The following is a 16,386-nucleotide window of genomic DNA, read 5'->3' as shown; positions in this document are numbered from 1 at the left end:
GGGTGATATGGCTGCCGGCCAAATAAACAAGGAAATGCTTCCGTTTTACAGTTTTTTTTTTTTAGTTTTATAATGCTTTTCATGTCATGATCGGATATGTAAACAAATAATTTATATACTTTATATTTTTTACATAATAATTCATACTTTTATTATAAAGGTATTATTATATTTATAAAGATTTATAAATATATTATTATATTAAGGTGTTTCAAGAAAAGTATAGTTAAAACAAAAGTTCTAGCCTTATTGGCTGTTAATGTTATATTGAGAATGAATTAAAAAAAAATTCTGTTTGTTTTGTGGTGTTTCTGATCCAAGTATTAAATTCAGAATGAGGGGAATAAAATTGCTGACACATAACACTGGATGACAGGCTATATGTGGTGAAGTCTGGATTGGCCATCTTACTGTATAGTACATTTCAAAGTGGAATGAACTAAATCCGGAACTAAATAAGAACACAATCTAGAAAATCTGATCACATGTTGAGAGACCCAGCCATCTGTCAGAGTTTCCATTAAAATGCCTCAGAATGGCATCTAGTCAACCTGACAGTAACTGTACTCCTGTACAACTTTGGTAGGTCTGAGTAAAGTAATCTTAGGACACCAGTTATAATCTGAGCTAAGATATTTGAACTCGTCTCATCTCTGTAGATCTTTCACGTCTGGATCTCACACATATATTCAATTATTATTTCTCTCTTACTGTGCCTTAAACACCATAACCCCATATTAAGCTGAACAAAATAGAAACATCAAGTCAAAAAATATACAAATAAATATCTAATTAAACATAAAAGTCTGTCTCAATAGTGTTTCCTCCATTAACGGTGTGGCATCTCTAACCCTGTTCTCACCATTTTCTCTAACCTGTTTCCCACAGTGCATTGGGAAGGAGAGCAGATTACATCCCCAGAACTACTCGCGTTTCTCATAATGCACTGTAGTGAGGGCCAGCTCTGTCGTCTTGGGGCCGTTCGAGGGCATGACCTGCTCTCTGTCACCCATGCCATTACACACATCATTGCCATCACTTGTTGACATTCTAGGACTCCAAAAGACTGTGCCATCGACACACCTGTTGTCCCTTCGATTCCTTCATCTGTGTCCAGTGTGTCAGCTCCTCCTCCCCAGAGCTGTTCAGCCCCAGAGAGATCCAGCCAATCATCTCCTTCCGTTTCATGCTGCGCTTGTTGTAGACCGACAGGATGAGTGTGACGTCGGAGAGCTGGAACAGAGCTACTTGGAACACAAAGGTCTCCTTGTAGGTGGGGTTGGGCTGCCCTCGGCAAATGGACGTCTTGCACTTGGACATCTCTTGACCCATTGAGTTCAGTAGAGTCAGCTTTACGTACGTGTCTGAAACAGGATGTCAATCAGAGAACATTTAGGATCAAATTAGTCAAGAAGACTAAACTTGATTTGATCATGAGAAATTTGAAATGACTTTCCTTAGCACTTCCTTACAAACATTTTCCTAATCAGGATTTTGATTTTGTTTTCCAGTAAAAATGTCTTTTAAATATTCAAATATTTTTTTATTTATATATTAAGTCTACAATATTAAGTCTTTTAAGAAAGAAAATAAATATAATATAATATATAAAAGACTGCAGCAGAAGTTATATTTTTTTGCGAAGGTTAAAAGAATTTGGGGTAAATTAATGGATTTTATTTCTGTTCTATCAGTCTGTTTTTGAGGGTTTGATAAGATATGGTATTAAAGCATGGTATGGAAATCTGACTGTCCAATCAAAATGGAAACTTGCTCGACTTGTACATACTGCTTTAAAAATTGCAGTTTGGGAAGTGAAACGACCTATTCAGATATACTGGATGAGGTAGCTGTTTTAAGACAAGCTAAGAAAATTGTTGCTGATGATACACATATTTTATATGAGAATTTTAAGATGTCAACCTCAGGGAAACGATTGAGGATTTTGATGAGTAAATCAAATCGCTACAAAAATGATTTTGTGCCAACTGCTGTTAAATTATATAACAGATAATTGCAAAAATGAGGGCTTTGTTTGGCATATTGTAGCTTTTTAATATATTAGGTTATGTGTAATTTATTGTTGTTGTACTGTGATATGTGAGTTTAATGTTATGTACTGGCCATGTCATGGTTGTCCAAGATGAATTTTCCAGAAATGGGACAATAAAGTATAATATAATATGCAATTATTTATTTTTACCCGATTGGGATTTTTTTTAATGGTAAATCTCACAGAGTCTTGTTAGATTTATTCTTAAAAACAAGAAAAAAGCTATTAGTGACAAGATAAAAAAACAGTTATATAAAATAAATATATCTTGTTTAAGGCAGTTTAGACTTTTTTTTTTTTACTGCAAAACTACACACAAAGACAAAAATACACATTTGAAAAATGGAAAATCAAAAATACAATATAATAAACAATAGGTTTTGAGCTGGGAGAAATACATTAGAAAAAGATAATACTATTACAAGAATTGTAGGCTCGGAAGTTGGGACGTTAAATTAAGTAACAGGATATAACATTGTGGTGCAGTTCCTCTGCCAGCATGGAGGTTTTCAACACTACAGTTCCAACACGGCAATGCTTCAATCTCTCAATTTATCTCAAAAGCAATTGATTATTCCATTCATTAATACAGGATGAAATGTATTGGCTGAAAATGGGCCATTCAGTTTCTTTTTTGCATTAACGCTCGGCACGAATCAATGCTCACTGATTAATAATTGAGTCGCATCACTCCCCTGTCTTCTCCTTTCAGAACCTTTTGAACTGTGACTCTACAGATGCATTGAGAGCAGACTCCGCAGTAGCTCGAGGTTTAATTCAGAGCGCAGTTGAACTCTGAGCGTGCTTTCTGCTGGCCTGCCTGAATACACTACAATACAACAGACGTTGGTATTCTCTGTGTCTTTGCTTCTGTTCCACAAGTCATTGAGTGTGGGCTTCCTGTGGAGTGATCCTGCTGCGTTTTCAAGAAAGCCCTCACTCTCCTCTATTTTTCCAACTAATAGAAGAACCGAGCTAAAGAAGCGCTGATTTCAGAGATGGGAACACAGACTCATACCTGACACTGAGGAAATGTGAAAGCTCCTCAAGCTGAATGTGAAAGGATTTCATTAACGGTTAAGAGAGCTGATTAGACTCTGTGATGCAGTTATTCAGAAATCTGAACACTTCCGTCACAGCCATAGAAATCAACTTCTAGTAGTCTACACTATGTCCCATTGCCTAAAATCCTGGTCATTTGAATTGCTAAAGTTATTTATAGACAATTACTTTCATATTTTTGCACTAGGATTACATATATCTAATGTATATATTCATTTTCTTGAATGGCCCAGCCAGAGCCCTGACTTAAACCCAATTGAGCATCTCTGGAGAGACCTAAAAATGGCTGTCCACCAACGTTTACCATCCAACCTGACAGAACTGGAGAGGATCTGCAAGGAGGAATGGCAGAGGATCCCCAAATCTAGGTGTGAAAAACTTGTTGCATCTTTCCCAATAAGACTCATGGCTGTATTAGATCAAAAGGGTGTTTCTACTAAATACTGAGCAAAGGGTCTGAATACTTAGGACCATGTGTTATTTCAGTTTTTCTTTTTTAATAAATCTGCATAAATGTCAACAATTCTGTGTTTTTCTGTCAATATGGGGTGCTGTGTGTACATTAATGAGGAAAAAAAATTAACTTAAATGATTTTAGCAAATGGCTGCAATATAACAAAGAGTGAAAAATTTAAGGGGGTCTGAATACTTTCCGTACCCACTGTATGTACAGCAGCATTTTCATTTTTGCAGTTTTTGTATCCCAAATATGACGATGCCCTTGCAATGCATCTCCTACCCAAAATATTAAAGCTATTCTATATTTTAAAATATGATTATATCACATATTTTAAAGCCATTTTAAAGTGATATATATATATATATATGTAAATACATGTATAAAGAATATAAAACGTATACCATGTTAGACTAATTTATATTTAATAAAAAAATCATTTTAATGAAGCAAGATCGAAAGATCACAAACTATTTACATAATTGTTGTCACTGAAATAAATCCAAAGCAAAATATTAAAATGTCACATTATTATTATTTGATTATTATTCAAATAAATATAATAATAAAGATTGATTAAATTTAATAATAATGATAATATTAACCCGAAAAAGAAAAAGGAATCAGGAAAAATAAAAAAAGTGTTTTAAACATATTTAATTAATATCTTAAGTTAGCAGTGAGAGCCCCAAAAATATATTTTGTTAAAAAAAATGCTCAAATTTTCCACAGTCTCTAAACACAGAAGAGAAATGTGCAACACATGGCACATGGCAACAAGTCTACAAAGATTTCTACATCTTTCTGGCAACTAACAGTCACACGACAGGAAATATTCAAATGATCCAAGCAAATGATCTAGTAAATGTATTGAAAAAAATCCAAACATTAAAGAAAAAGACACATGGTTAGGGGACGCATGCAAACATCACTATAAAGGACAGAAAATAACCATCCAACATAACGTCTAAAATAACAGCGTTTTAACCTTCTCCATGGATGAAGACTGAATGGATAACATATTTCAAATGTTTTCTGAATCTTCCTTCTGTATCGAGTTTTACACTAATTTGCCCTCAAACCTTCAGCATCCATGTAGAAGTGTTCGCCAGTCTAACACCAAGGATCGATAATGAAGAGAGGAAGCGTGAAAACAGAAAGATGGATGAACAGTGTCCGATGTTGATAAAGGTAGCCACAGAAAACTCACCTCGGATTATGTACACCTGCCCACCTATCAAATGCTTTAGACAACAGAACAAACTGTCTGACAACAGAAGAGGAGTGACAGCAAGAGCAGAGGGGATGGGCAGACATCAGGGAGAAAGAGAGAGAAGATCAACAACAGCAGGAGAAAAAGAGCAGGTCAGAAGGTCTGAAGGTCCAATGACATCACATTAGGTCAGATGTAACGTGTTCATAAAGCACACAGCATCACTTCAAGTTAAGGGCCAATGCATACATGAAACATGCAGCCTTCATCACGTTTCATAACGCTATCTGAAACCATTGGGTGAATGTCGTTTCATGACATGATGGTATTTATGAGCGGTTATGAGTGCTTTCTGAAGGCTCTTATATTGCACTCTTCGACTGAAGTGTGACGGAAACTTTGGGAAGGTTAGGAGGTCATTTATCAGAAGGGTGAGGGAAATTATGGAGAGGGAAATAAAGAGGAAGCACCTTTGGGGTCAAAGGTGAGAGATTACACTATTTGATCCTACAAACCTTATGTAAGATGATACAGGAAATGCAATACTGATCTGATGGCTATGGAATGGCTATCTAAAGCAATCATGTTAAACAGCTTTTGGACTCACTGGGAGGTTTATTTGCTGGCAGGTTTTTAAAGTGGCTTCCTTTGATGACCTCCACAGAGAGACGTCCTGTAGTGGCGTTGTACACAAGCCCCAGCAGGATCTCAGGAGCCGACCCCTGACCAGCAGATGGGAACGACGAGGCCGTCTCGCTGCACGATACATCCGACACGCTTGCCTGAGAGTCACTGCCCTGGGACACACACAAAATATTTGGTTAACTTTTATAAATATATAATTATTTATATATATAATTATAATTTATATATATTAGTGCTTTCAAAAGATTAATCGTGATTAATCACATCCAAAATAAAAGTTTTTGTTTACATTATATATGTATGTGTACTGTGTATATTTATTATGTATATATAATTACACACACATACAGTATATATTTTTAAAATATTTACATGTTTATACATTTATATATTCATATTCTTATATTTTATATTATATATCAATATATTTAATATATAAACAACATATTTTTCTTAAATATATTCATGCATGTGTTTGTATTTATATATACATAATAAATATACACAGTATACACACATATATTATGTAAACAAAAACTTATTTTGGAATGCGATTAATTGCTTGACAGCACTAATATATATATATATGTATGTATGTGTGTATGTATCTCTCTCTCTCTCTCTCTCTATATATATATATATATATATACACACTCAATATACAGTAATATTGTGTGTGTGTATATATATATATATTTATATATTTGGCAAAGCTGAATTTTCATTAGTCATTTTTCCAGTTTTCAGTGTCACATGATCCATCACAAAATCATTTTAATATGCTGTTTTGGTGCTCAAGAGTAATTTTTTCTCCTTATCAATGTGTATATAATAAAAATATTATCAGTCAAACAGTTGTCCTGATTATTATTTGAAACCATGATACATTTTTTCAGTACTATTTGATTACTGAAAATAATAATAAAAAACAGCATTTATTTGAAATATAAATCATTTGTAACATTATAATATTTGTTTTTAGTGTCACTTTCGATAAATTGAATGCATCATTGCTGAACAAAAGTATTAATTTCTTTAAAAAAAAAATATATATATAAAATAAATAAATACATACCCCAAAGTTTTGAACAGTAGTATTTATCTAAAAAATATCTATCTATCTATCTATCTGTATACATCTATAGATGTAAAGTATATATATACATTTAATTTTTAATATCTTTTTGTGCATTATGCTGATAATTTGTCATGAAAAAACATTCATGTTTTTCACATTTTATCACCCTCACAGGTATGTTGCAGCAGGGCTCCAGTACAATGGGGACCGACATCTTGCCCTGCAGGTTGAGTTTGGTGAGGTAGAACACCTTCTCTCCGAGAGCCTTCTCCTTCTTCATCCTGCGGATGCTGTACAAGCGGAACCGGATGGCGTAGTTCCCGATCATCTCCGACTCGATATGGCTGAAGTGAAATGTCTCTGTGAAGACGGGGCAGGGGCCGCGCTGGACGATGGTTTTGGCCCTCTGTTTTTTGGTGGGCAGCAGCACCAGATGCACTTGCCAGGAGATGTTACCCGTGCGTTTGAGAGAAGGAATGTCCGTCAGCGCCGTTATTGTGATGGACAGACGCTGGTCAGACGAATCGTAGTCGAAGATGACATCGAGAGTTCCATATTGAGCAAGAGGCTCAGGGTCGTAACCTTTGGGAAGCTGAGCCGCCGATCCACGTGCAGACAGATCCTACAGAGATGATTGACAGAAAAAGGAAGAGATTTAGAGGGAGTAACAGTTACCATCTGAGACTCCAGGTAGTACATGGTAAGTAGATTAATATGGTACCTGTGCAGGAGTTTACATTTATATGAGCTCTTATATGATCGCTTTAATACTAAAAACAGACAGTTATGACAAATTCCATGATGGATGAAGATATTTTCAATGACTGATGGCTAGGATTTTTATTGCTACCATTCACATATCAAAGTTAGATAGAGGATGTGGCTCAGTACGTTCAGTGCTGCATCACACTGCTGTAAACATATCAATTATTACGGAGGTGTCTACAGCACATGCATATTAAATTATGAAGCCGTTAGTGCATGCATCTGTGTTTGTATGCATGTGATGTCAAGGTAATGAAACCATTAAAGTGCTTTAGCTAATTACACGTGACAGCAATGCCCTAAAAACTGAGAGGTAAACTAAACTAATAAAGACCAATCAAAATGAGCTTCTCACTATAAAACAGTTTGAAGGTTTTTAAATTACTGTCTTTTTAAATTGAGGGGGTTGAGGGAATTTTGAATATAGCTTACAAAAAAGGATTGTATCTTTGATATTTCAGTTTCCAGGTGTAACAATGAATTTATAACAATGAATTTAGCCCATATCACTGTGGCAGAGAACAGAGAATCACCATTTACATATCTAAATCTGCTCAGTCCAAATACACAGATCATTTGAAAATCCATTCACCATTACTCACCATCATACACACGCACGCACGCACACACACACACACACACACACACACACACACACACGTCCTTGCTGAATACAAAAAAAATTAAAATGTACTGACCCCAAACTTTTTAATAATAGTGTATATTGTTACAAAAGATTTTGAATAAATGCTGTTCTTATAAAAATTAAAAAAATCAGCTTTGCCATCAGTAATAAATTGGATTTTAAAGTATACTGAAACAAAACAAAACGGTATATATATATATACAAACACACTTTTATCAAAATACAGTACTATTGTGAAATATTATCACAATTTAAAAAGGAAATAAATATATATATAAATATAAATATATATTTGACAAAGCTGAATTTTCAATCGTCATTACTTCAGTTTTCAGCGTCACATGATCCATCAAAAATCATTTTAATATGCTGATTTGGTGCTCAAGGGACATTTCTTATTATTATCAATGTTCATAATAATAATATCATCAGTCAAACAGTTGTCCTGATTATTATTTGAAACTAAGATACATTTGAAACCATTATACATTTTTTCAGGACTATTTGTGACCCTAGACCACAAAACGGTCGTCAAGGGTAAATTTTTTTAAAACTGAGATTGATACATAATCCGAAAGCTGAATAAATAAGCTTCCCATTGATGTATGGTTTGTTACGATAGGACAATATTTGCCCGAGATACAACTATCTGAAAATCTGGAATCTGAGAGTGCAAAAAAAAAATCTAAATATTGATCAAATTTTGACCCATAAAATATATTGTTGGCTATTGCTACAAATATACTCGTGCAAAAACATTTTTTAGATTGCAATATTTCACAATATTAGTTTTTTTCTGTATTTTTGATCAAGTAAATTTAGCCTTGATGAGCATAAGAAACTTTAAAAAACATTACAAAATGTACTGATCCCAAACCTTTAAACGGCATTGTGTGCATATATATATATATTTCTTTTTAATTATTTTATTTTTTATTTAAAATTCATACATGTGTTCATTTATACCTCTGGGTAATGAACATACAGTGCCTTGCGAAAGTATTCAAACCCCTTAATTTTTTCACATTTTGTTATGTTGCAGCCTTATGTTATACTGCTTTCAATTACTTTTTTATTCCACATTAATCTACACTCCATACACCATAATGACAAAGCAAAAACAGAACTGTCACAACTTTGTAAATTTATAAAAAAAAAAAAACTGAAGTAAGTACATTGCATAAGTATTCAAACCCTTAACTCGGTACTTAGCTAAAGCACCTTTACAGCCTCAAGTATTTTTGGGTATGATGCGTTAAGCTTTGCACATCAGCATTTGGCAATTATCTGTCATTCTTCACCTCACCTGTTCACCTCTCAAGCTCTGTCAGGTTGGATGGGGGCAGACGCACATTTTCAGGTTTCTCCAGAAATATTTGATTGGGTTCAAGCTCAGGCTGTGGCTGGGCCACTCAAGGACATTCACACAGTTGTCTATAAGCCACTCTTGCTGTGTGCATAGGGTCATTGTCTTGTTGGAAGGCGAACCTTCTGCCCAGTCTGAGGTTCTGAATGCTCTAGACTGGGTTTAGACTGGCCTTCTCCATCAGTTGCTCAGTTTGGCCAGAAGGCCAGCTCTAAGAAGAGTTCTGGTTGTTCCAAAGTCTTCCATTATGGATAATGGAGGCTACATGCTTCTGTGAACCTTCAATGCAGCAGAATTTTTTTCTGAACTCTTTCCCAGATGTGTGGTTTGATGCAATCCTGTCTCTGAGCTCTACAGGCAGTTTATTTTTATTTTACCTCAGGGCTTGGTTTTTGCTCTGATATGCATTTTCAGCTGTTAGACCTTTTAAGACATGTGTGCCTTTCCAAATCATACCCATTCGATTGAATTTGCCACAGGATAACTTCACTCAAAGTGTGGTAACATTTACAAGCAAAATTAATGCTCCTGAGCTAAATTTAAACTGTCCCAGATAAGGGTATGTATACTTATGCAATGGAATCATTTAAGTTTTTTATCTTTAATAAATTTGCAAAGATGTTAAAAACCTGTTCATTGCTTTGTCATTATGGTGTATGGAGTGTAGATTGATGTGGAAAAAAAAGTTTAACAAGGTTGCAACACAACAAAACGTGAAAAAAATGAGGCACTGTACATATGTTCATTTCTACCCCTGGTAACGAGGAACTTTCATCTTTGCAGTAAGTGATTTTTGCATACACAGATTGTTTTGCTGAAACACACACCTCTGGGCTGAGTACAGCAGTGCTGTCACTGGGTACATCTTCTTCATAGCCCTTATTAAGGAAACTCTCCGTTTCCTGTGCTCCGCTGACCTCACTTGGACATTTTCCATAGCTGTGTCTGGGGCTCTCGCTCCCCTGGGAAAGGTCACATTTGGCATCGCCCAGGTCAGAGGGTGTGCACGACATGCGTGGGGACCCATCCTCATCCTGATAGGGTGGAGGCTGCAGCTCATCCAATGGTGGAGTCCGTCTCATCCGCTGGATACAGTTTACTGATGTGGAGCAAAGTGAGAGAGATGCATTTAGTGCCATTTAGCTCAATGTTCTCAAGCAATATGAAAAAGCAGTGATGTGAAATGTGAAATGGCAGATAGCATCTTTAATTTCTTCAAAAGTGCATTACTTGGAGTGAAAGTAACTCTGCACAAGGGCAGAATGAAGCAGGATTGTAATCTCAGTAACTTAATATAATTCATTCTGACATGAGACTGAAGCTGCAGCCTTTGTGTTTTTAGGAGACCAGAACAGTATCTATTAGGCTTGTAATTTATGATACAACTTGTTATATGGCATTCATAGCTCTGTAACCCTAAACTCATTTCAAGAAAAAACCTGACCTTTTAGTAAGAATATCCCTTAAACCTGCATCTTCATAAATCATTCAGTTGTCCTCCAAGAGCTACAAATCACTGCGCATGTGTATGCGTATGATTAAATTAAACAAATCAGTGTGTTTCATCATTTCAAATGCAGAAAATGAAGAAAATTAGGGGATATGCTGATGCTTCTAGCGGCTCTGTGAGACTCTGAAATTGAGATGAATGGCAAAACGTGGACTGATTTACCTGCATTCACTCTACAAGTTAAACTGCTCTGTAAAGAGAATGAACCAAGTAGCTGTTGCCATAGTAACATGCGGCTGGTCAGGACAGGAAGATTTAGCGATCTCATAAATACAGCGCATTCTCTCTCACACACATGCACACGCTTCTGTTGGAGTGTGGCTGGGGTAACTGACTATTGGGAAGAGACATTGCTGATGCTGTGAATTTTCAAGTGGGGGATTAGTTATCCACTTTCTCTAAACTCCCTCACTTCCTAGATATTAGTTCTCATTTAATACAATAACATTTGTTACTAATTGGAATATTAGGATAATAATTGAAAACTGTAATAATAACAACAACAATAATAGTTGTTATTAGAATAATAATGATAATAAAGCATTATTATTATTATTATTATTAATCTATTTCCCAGTTTTAAATTATGCTGAGAATACAATTTGTAATAAAAAATATTGTTATTATTCATAAACAACAACAACAATTACTAACAACAAAAACTGTTTTTGCAGCTTAACTTTTCAAATTATTATGCTGAGTGTATTATACAGATGGCCTGAGGCTACAGCCTCTCCTGTCTCCAGGAAAACAGCTCACGAGAAAAGCATGCAGCTCTATCTCTCTCTCTGTGCAGTAGTTCACAGAAACAGAGAGGGAAATCAGAGAGACACATCCACCAGCATCCTGCTTTTTTGTTTCTGACAGCCCTTCCCTTTGACACATTTTCATTCTTTCTCTTCATAGCCCTCTGTAATCTCTCTACTCTGTTTATGGCAGTAACGGCAATGATTCCAGCACAAATGGCAGACAACTGAAATAGGCAACTGGAAGTACAAAAATCATCTTACAGCTCTGTATCTGTTGGATATAAAAGCAGAGACCGTCATCTTCATCCAAAACACAAAATAACATGATAATCTCCTTTTCTGTGAGAAGCATAACAGAGCCAAGAACTCTCTTACTCCGTTTTCTCATCTTTCTTTATACTGTAGCTGTGTGAGGTAAACTAATGTGTGGTGGAAGAGAGTGTGTTTGTGTATAAGAAAGGAGAAAAAGCGTGTTCTGGCTTCTTACACAAAAATGCGTTCTTCCAGGACTGTCCTGATTCATTTGATAAACCCTTTGCTCTCTGTAAGAATCACTCATGCCAGAGAAAGAGCAACTCACAGTTACTTTGATTGAAAACAGGTTTCATTCAGATTTTTCTACAGTGTCTGTTACTGACTGTTCTATATAAAAAAACAAAAAAAAACTGAGTGACGCCAAAATTCCAGTGAAAAACAAACATCCCTAAGCAGAAGATAAGTAGTTGAGCAGCGCCATCTAGTGTAATGGAAAAGCATGGTTTTATTTGGTTTCCATAATATTTGCTTTGGTCAGTCATCACAGATGCATACATATCATACTTACACATCACACTACTGTTCAAAATTTTACGGTCAGTGCGATTTTTAAATTTTTTTTTTTAAAGAAATCAATACTTTTATTCAGCAAGGGCAGGGCACATTACACTGATCAAAAGAGACATTAAAAACATAATGTTATGAAAGTTACTTTCCAAACAAAATACTGCTTTCAACATTGATAATCAAGAATAATCATTTGTACGCTGCTTTGGATAAAAGTGTCTGCTAAATAATTAAATGTAAATGTAAAAGAAAAGTTAAGAATTGAAATCAAGAAATGTTTCTTGAATATCAAATCAACATATTAAAATGATTTCTGAAGGATCATGTGACACTAAAGACTGGAGTAAATTCAGATTTCCCTTCACATTTTAAAATATTTTAAGACAGAAAGCAGGTATTTTAAATTGTACTAGTATTTCACAACATTACTTTTGTTTTTGTTTTTACTCTATTAATGTACAAATAAATGCAGCCTTGGTGAGCAGAAGAAACTTATTTCAAAACCATAACCCCAAACATTTAGGAACCCATTTTAGCACAGAGTTTCCTATTCAACCATGGCATACATAATTTGGAATGAAAAGTAACCCCTCAAAAAACAATCACTCTCCGCTTTCACAATGACCATTAAACTCCACTTTCACCCCACATAAATGTCTCATGAGCAGAAAGAAAGCAGCTTTTTGTGTGAGGTGTAAATTTACCATCATCTGCTGAGGCCTCGCTGCTGTAGCCATCATATTCAGCCGCTAGGGGGTAGTATTTCTGCCGTGTGTCCCAGCCATAGCCCTTCTGGTGGTGCGAGTTAGTCCCCGCTGAACCACCCTGGAGACCCTGCGATTTGAGCACAATCAGATGTGCACATGTTACGATGTATAAATTGTAATTATGTATAATGATTGTGGTTTATGCAGCTGTAATATATGCAGCAGATGTTTCAGGGAACCACAGACACCAGGTTCAGAGTTTTCGTCCAGCAAATTTACTCTTCTAGAGTCTGATAAATTTGGCAGCAAGCATAAGTAGATGTTCCCCTGAGATGGAGGGCAAAGGAGTTCTGTTGATATTTTTTTTAGTCAGAGAATGCCACAAGGGAGCTCTTTTCTGGCAGGGTGTAAGGTTGAATAACCTCTGTTGTAATAGTACTGAAGAGGGTGTCCTGCTTTTTGGCTTAATACATAAATGACCTCACATCCACTTTGACTGAGACAGAGGAATCATGGCCAGCATCCCTGCAGGACCTCAGAGCAGAGACATGAAAAACTGCCAGTCTGACATTACCCTCGACTGGCCAAACAGACATACAGCACAGCAAGATACTGAATGACTACAGATGACATTACAAAACACCACAGTCAGTGAACATTTACACTTTTAATCATTTTACACAATTAAAGTAAAAATTAAATAATATATAAATATATTAAATATATATATATATAATTATGCTACACTGTAAGCTACTAAAAACTAGCTAATTACTATTATATATATATATATATATATATATATATTAGTGCTGTCAATCGATTAAAATCGTGATGATGGGGGTTGGTGTTAAATAATTGTGTTATAATAACCAACAAATACAACTCATTATATACACTACGAACACTTTAAAGGAGACAGACATGTAGATGTTTGTGAAATTTATTTTTCTCTGTTTTGGAGGGATGATTATTTTTAAATCATACCCTATTTATTGCATCACAATTTGTTAATACTTTACTATATTTAAGGGTGGATAATTTTTATCAGTTGTGTATTGCAACAATACATAACTACAATAACTTTGTCTAGTGCTCTTATGAAATTTTATAGCATGATTTGTGAAAATTTAAAGGGGTCATATGATGCGATTTCAATTTTTCCTTTCTCTTTGGAGTGTTACAAGCTCTTGGTGCATAAAGATGATCTGTAAAGGTGCAAAGACTAAAGTCTCAAATCCAAAGAGATATTCTTTATAAAAGTTAAGAGTTAACCACGCCTACCTAAAACGGCTCGTTCTAACACGCCCCCACATGTCTACGTCACTATGTGGGAAGATTTGCATAACGCCGCCCAAATGTTCACGCAAAGAAAGAAGGCGTAACTTTGATTCTCGCTGTAGTATTGTTGCCGCCACCATGTCGTGAAGAGCTGTGTGTTTCGTTGTGAAAGCGAAACTACTTTGTTTGGCCTTCCAAAAGAGGACGATATCTGCTTCGTCATGTCTAGAGCTGATCTGTGCTGGTCGCTGAGGGAATACATCAACTTAGTGCTGTGGATCGCCGGATTGGCTTTCACCGTGGACGAAGCGGAGTCCAGTCCGGGGGCGTCACATGTGGTTGCCGCTCCTTCGTTGAATCCGACGGCCGCGCCGTTCTCAAGCCCGCCACCTCTGCTCACTCTAGCCCGGCCTCAGCTTACGCTAGGCCGCCGTGTGTTTCATTGTGAAAGCGAAACTACTTTGTTTGGTCTTCCAAAAGAGGACACGACTACAAATCAGTGGTTAAGTTGTATTTACAACACTGTTCCAGAACAGTTTAACACAAATATCCAGATGTTTTTTTGGAGGACTGTTTCCTGATCCTGGAAGAGTAGACTATAATGCCGGCAGTTCTGACTCACAGTCTGTAAGTACATTGAGCTTTGAAAAATCGACGCGTTTCAGAAAGGCGGGGCATAGAGGAGAAACAATAATGTACAGTATGAGGAAAATAATGTTTTTTTTAAAAAACTTTAAACCGCATAAACACATTTCATTACACCATATACACAAAATAATGTTCTTTTTAGCAGCATCATATGACCCCTTTAACTATACTGAATGACATAGCATAGACTTCTTCATTGCTAGTTTTTGCATATTTCATTTCATTTTGTAACCTATTTGTTCTACAGATCTGTGTGTACTAGTGTTAAATGCTACTGTTTTTGATAGCATTAATAACGTTTATGACAGTTAATATCATGATAATTTTTGTGTTTCCCTACCGAATGTCGTATCCTGTCAGCAAATACCTGTCCATGGGCTTTTTTGATTGCTTTAAGTTTAAGTGCCGGCGATGCAGTGTTGCCAGATATTGATACTAAAACAAACAAAAGTTTTTTGAAAATAAATAAAAATAAACCAAAATTATTTCCAATCTTTTGCAAATAAGAGGGTTGTGCCCGCGCCCTCACTCACAACTCTCTCAAGCCTCGTTCACTCCGCCAGCGTCTCGCAGCGATCATTTTCATACCAGGGACGCTAAACATTCTTGCAAACTGTCTAAACGGAATTATACATGTCATGCAGGCATTCATATGAGGAGTTTAACAGCAAATTAGTCATTCAAAGAACAAATTTTATTTTTGACCATGAAAAATTTACAGAGTTTCGGACCTCAGTGGCCTCATAGCTTGTTATGGGCTTGATTATAATAAATGTCATATTTACCTGTGCCCTTCAGCAGAAATATACAGAAATTGAAATGGAAGTTATCAAACACTAAATTAAATATAGATGAATCTTTAAAGCTATAAAAGTTATTTTTTCCTCTTTTTTTTCTTTGTCCTTTGATTAATAGACATCACAGAAGCTGGTTATTTTGGCTGTTATTTCTTTAAGAGCTGCCGCTGCTGAACGTGATGCGGATCTGAAACGCATCATATTTTCTCTTAACTCTTTTTACCGTTTCTGACTCACTTCAGGTCTTAAAGTCTCCATTAATGAGCTGACGAGTTAAATCGGGTGTGTTAGAGATGAGTGAGACAGTGCTGGGCTGCTCCAGGACAGTTTTGAAAACCATTTCAGAGACATGTTCTTAAATGGGACTCGTATAAAATATATTACATGCATGCGCAGCTTTACTCGCATTTTTGGTAACTTCCATGATTTAACTGACCACGGCATTGCATGCACGTAGTTTATTTCGTGCTTTGATATGAAAGAATAGCCTAATTGTGAGTGCCGTGGCCAACCCTAGCCCCAACCCTGCGTTAAATATTTTTAACTGAAAAAATTAATCGCCTGCGTTAACGCGCTAATTTTGACAC

At 35.9% G+C, this 16,386-nt stretch overlaps 1 protein-coding gene across 1 annotated transcript in view; it reads right to left on the bottom strand.

Moving 5' to 3' along the window:
• Window positions 1-269: 269 nt before the first annotated feature.
• The window catches only part of syt14a (synaptotagmin XIVa), a 54,637-nt gene continuing 38,520 nt past the window's right edge, over window positions 270-16,386 (bottom strand). The window contains exons 5-11 of the mRNA XM_016276900.1: window positions 13,559-13,653; window positions 13,071-13,200; window positions 10,113-10,384; window positions 6,681-7,130; window positions 5,393-5,582; window positions 4,783-4,839; window positions 270-1,364 (exon numbers count right to left, since the gene is read on the bottom strand). Coding sequence (XP_016132386.1) covers window positions 1,051-1,364; window positions 4,783-4,839; window positions 5,393-5,582; window positions 6,681-7,130; window positions 10,113-10,384; window positions 13,071-13,200; window positions 13,559-13,653 — 1,508 coding nt within the window. The 3' untranslated portion in view covers window positions 270-1,050. The remainder of the gene's footprint in view (window positions 1,365-4,782; window positions 4,840-5,392; window positions 5,583-6,680; window positions 7,131-10,112; window positions 10,385-13,070; window positions 13,201-13,558; window positions 13,654-16,386) is intronic.

The sequence above is a fragment of the Sinocyclocheilus grahami genome, unplaced genomic scaffold, assembly GCF_001515645.1.
Source record: "Sinocyclocheilus grahami isolate Dianchi unplaced genomic scaffold, SAMN03320097.WGS_v1.1 scaffold106.1, whole genome shotgun sequence".
Taxonomy (NCBI): Eukaryota; Metazoa; Chordata; class Actinopteri; order Cypriniformes; family Cyprinidae; genus Sinocyclocheilus; species Sinocyclocheilus grahami.
This window is presented reverse-complemented; position numbering and strand designations above follow the sequence as displayed.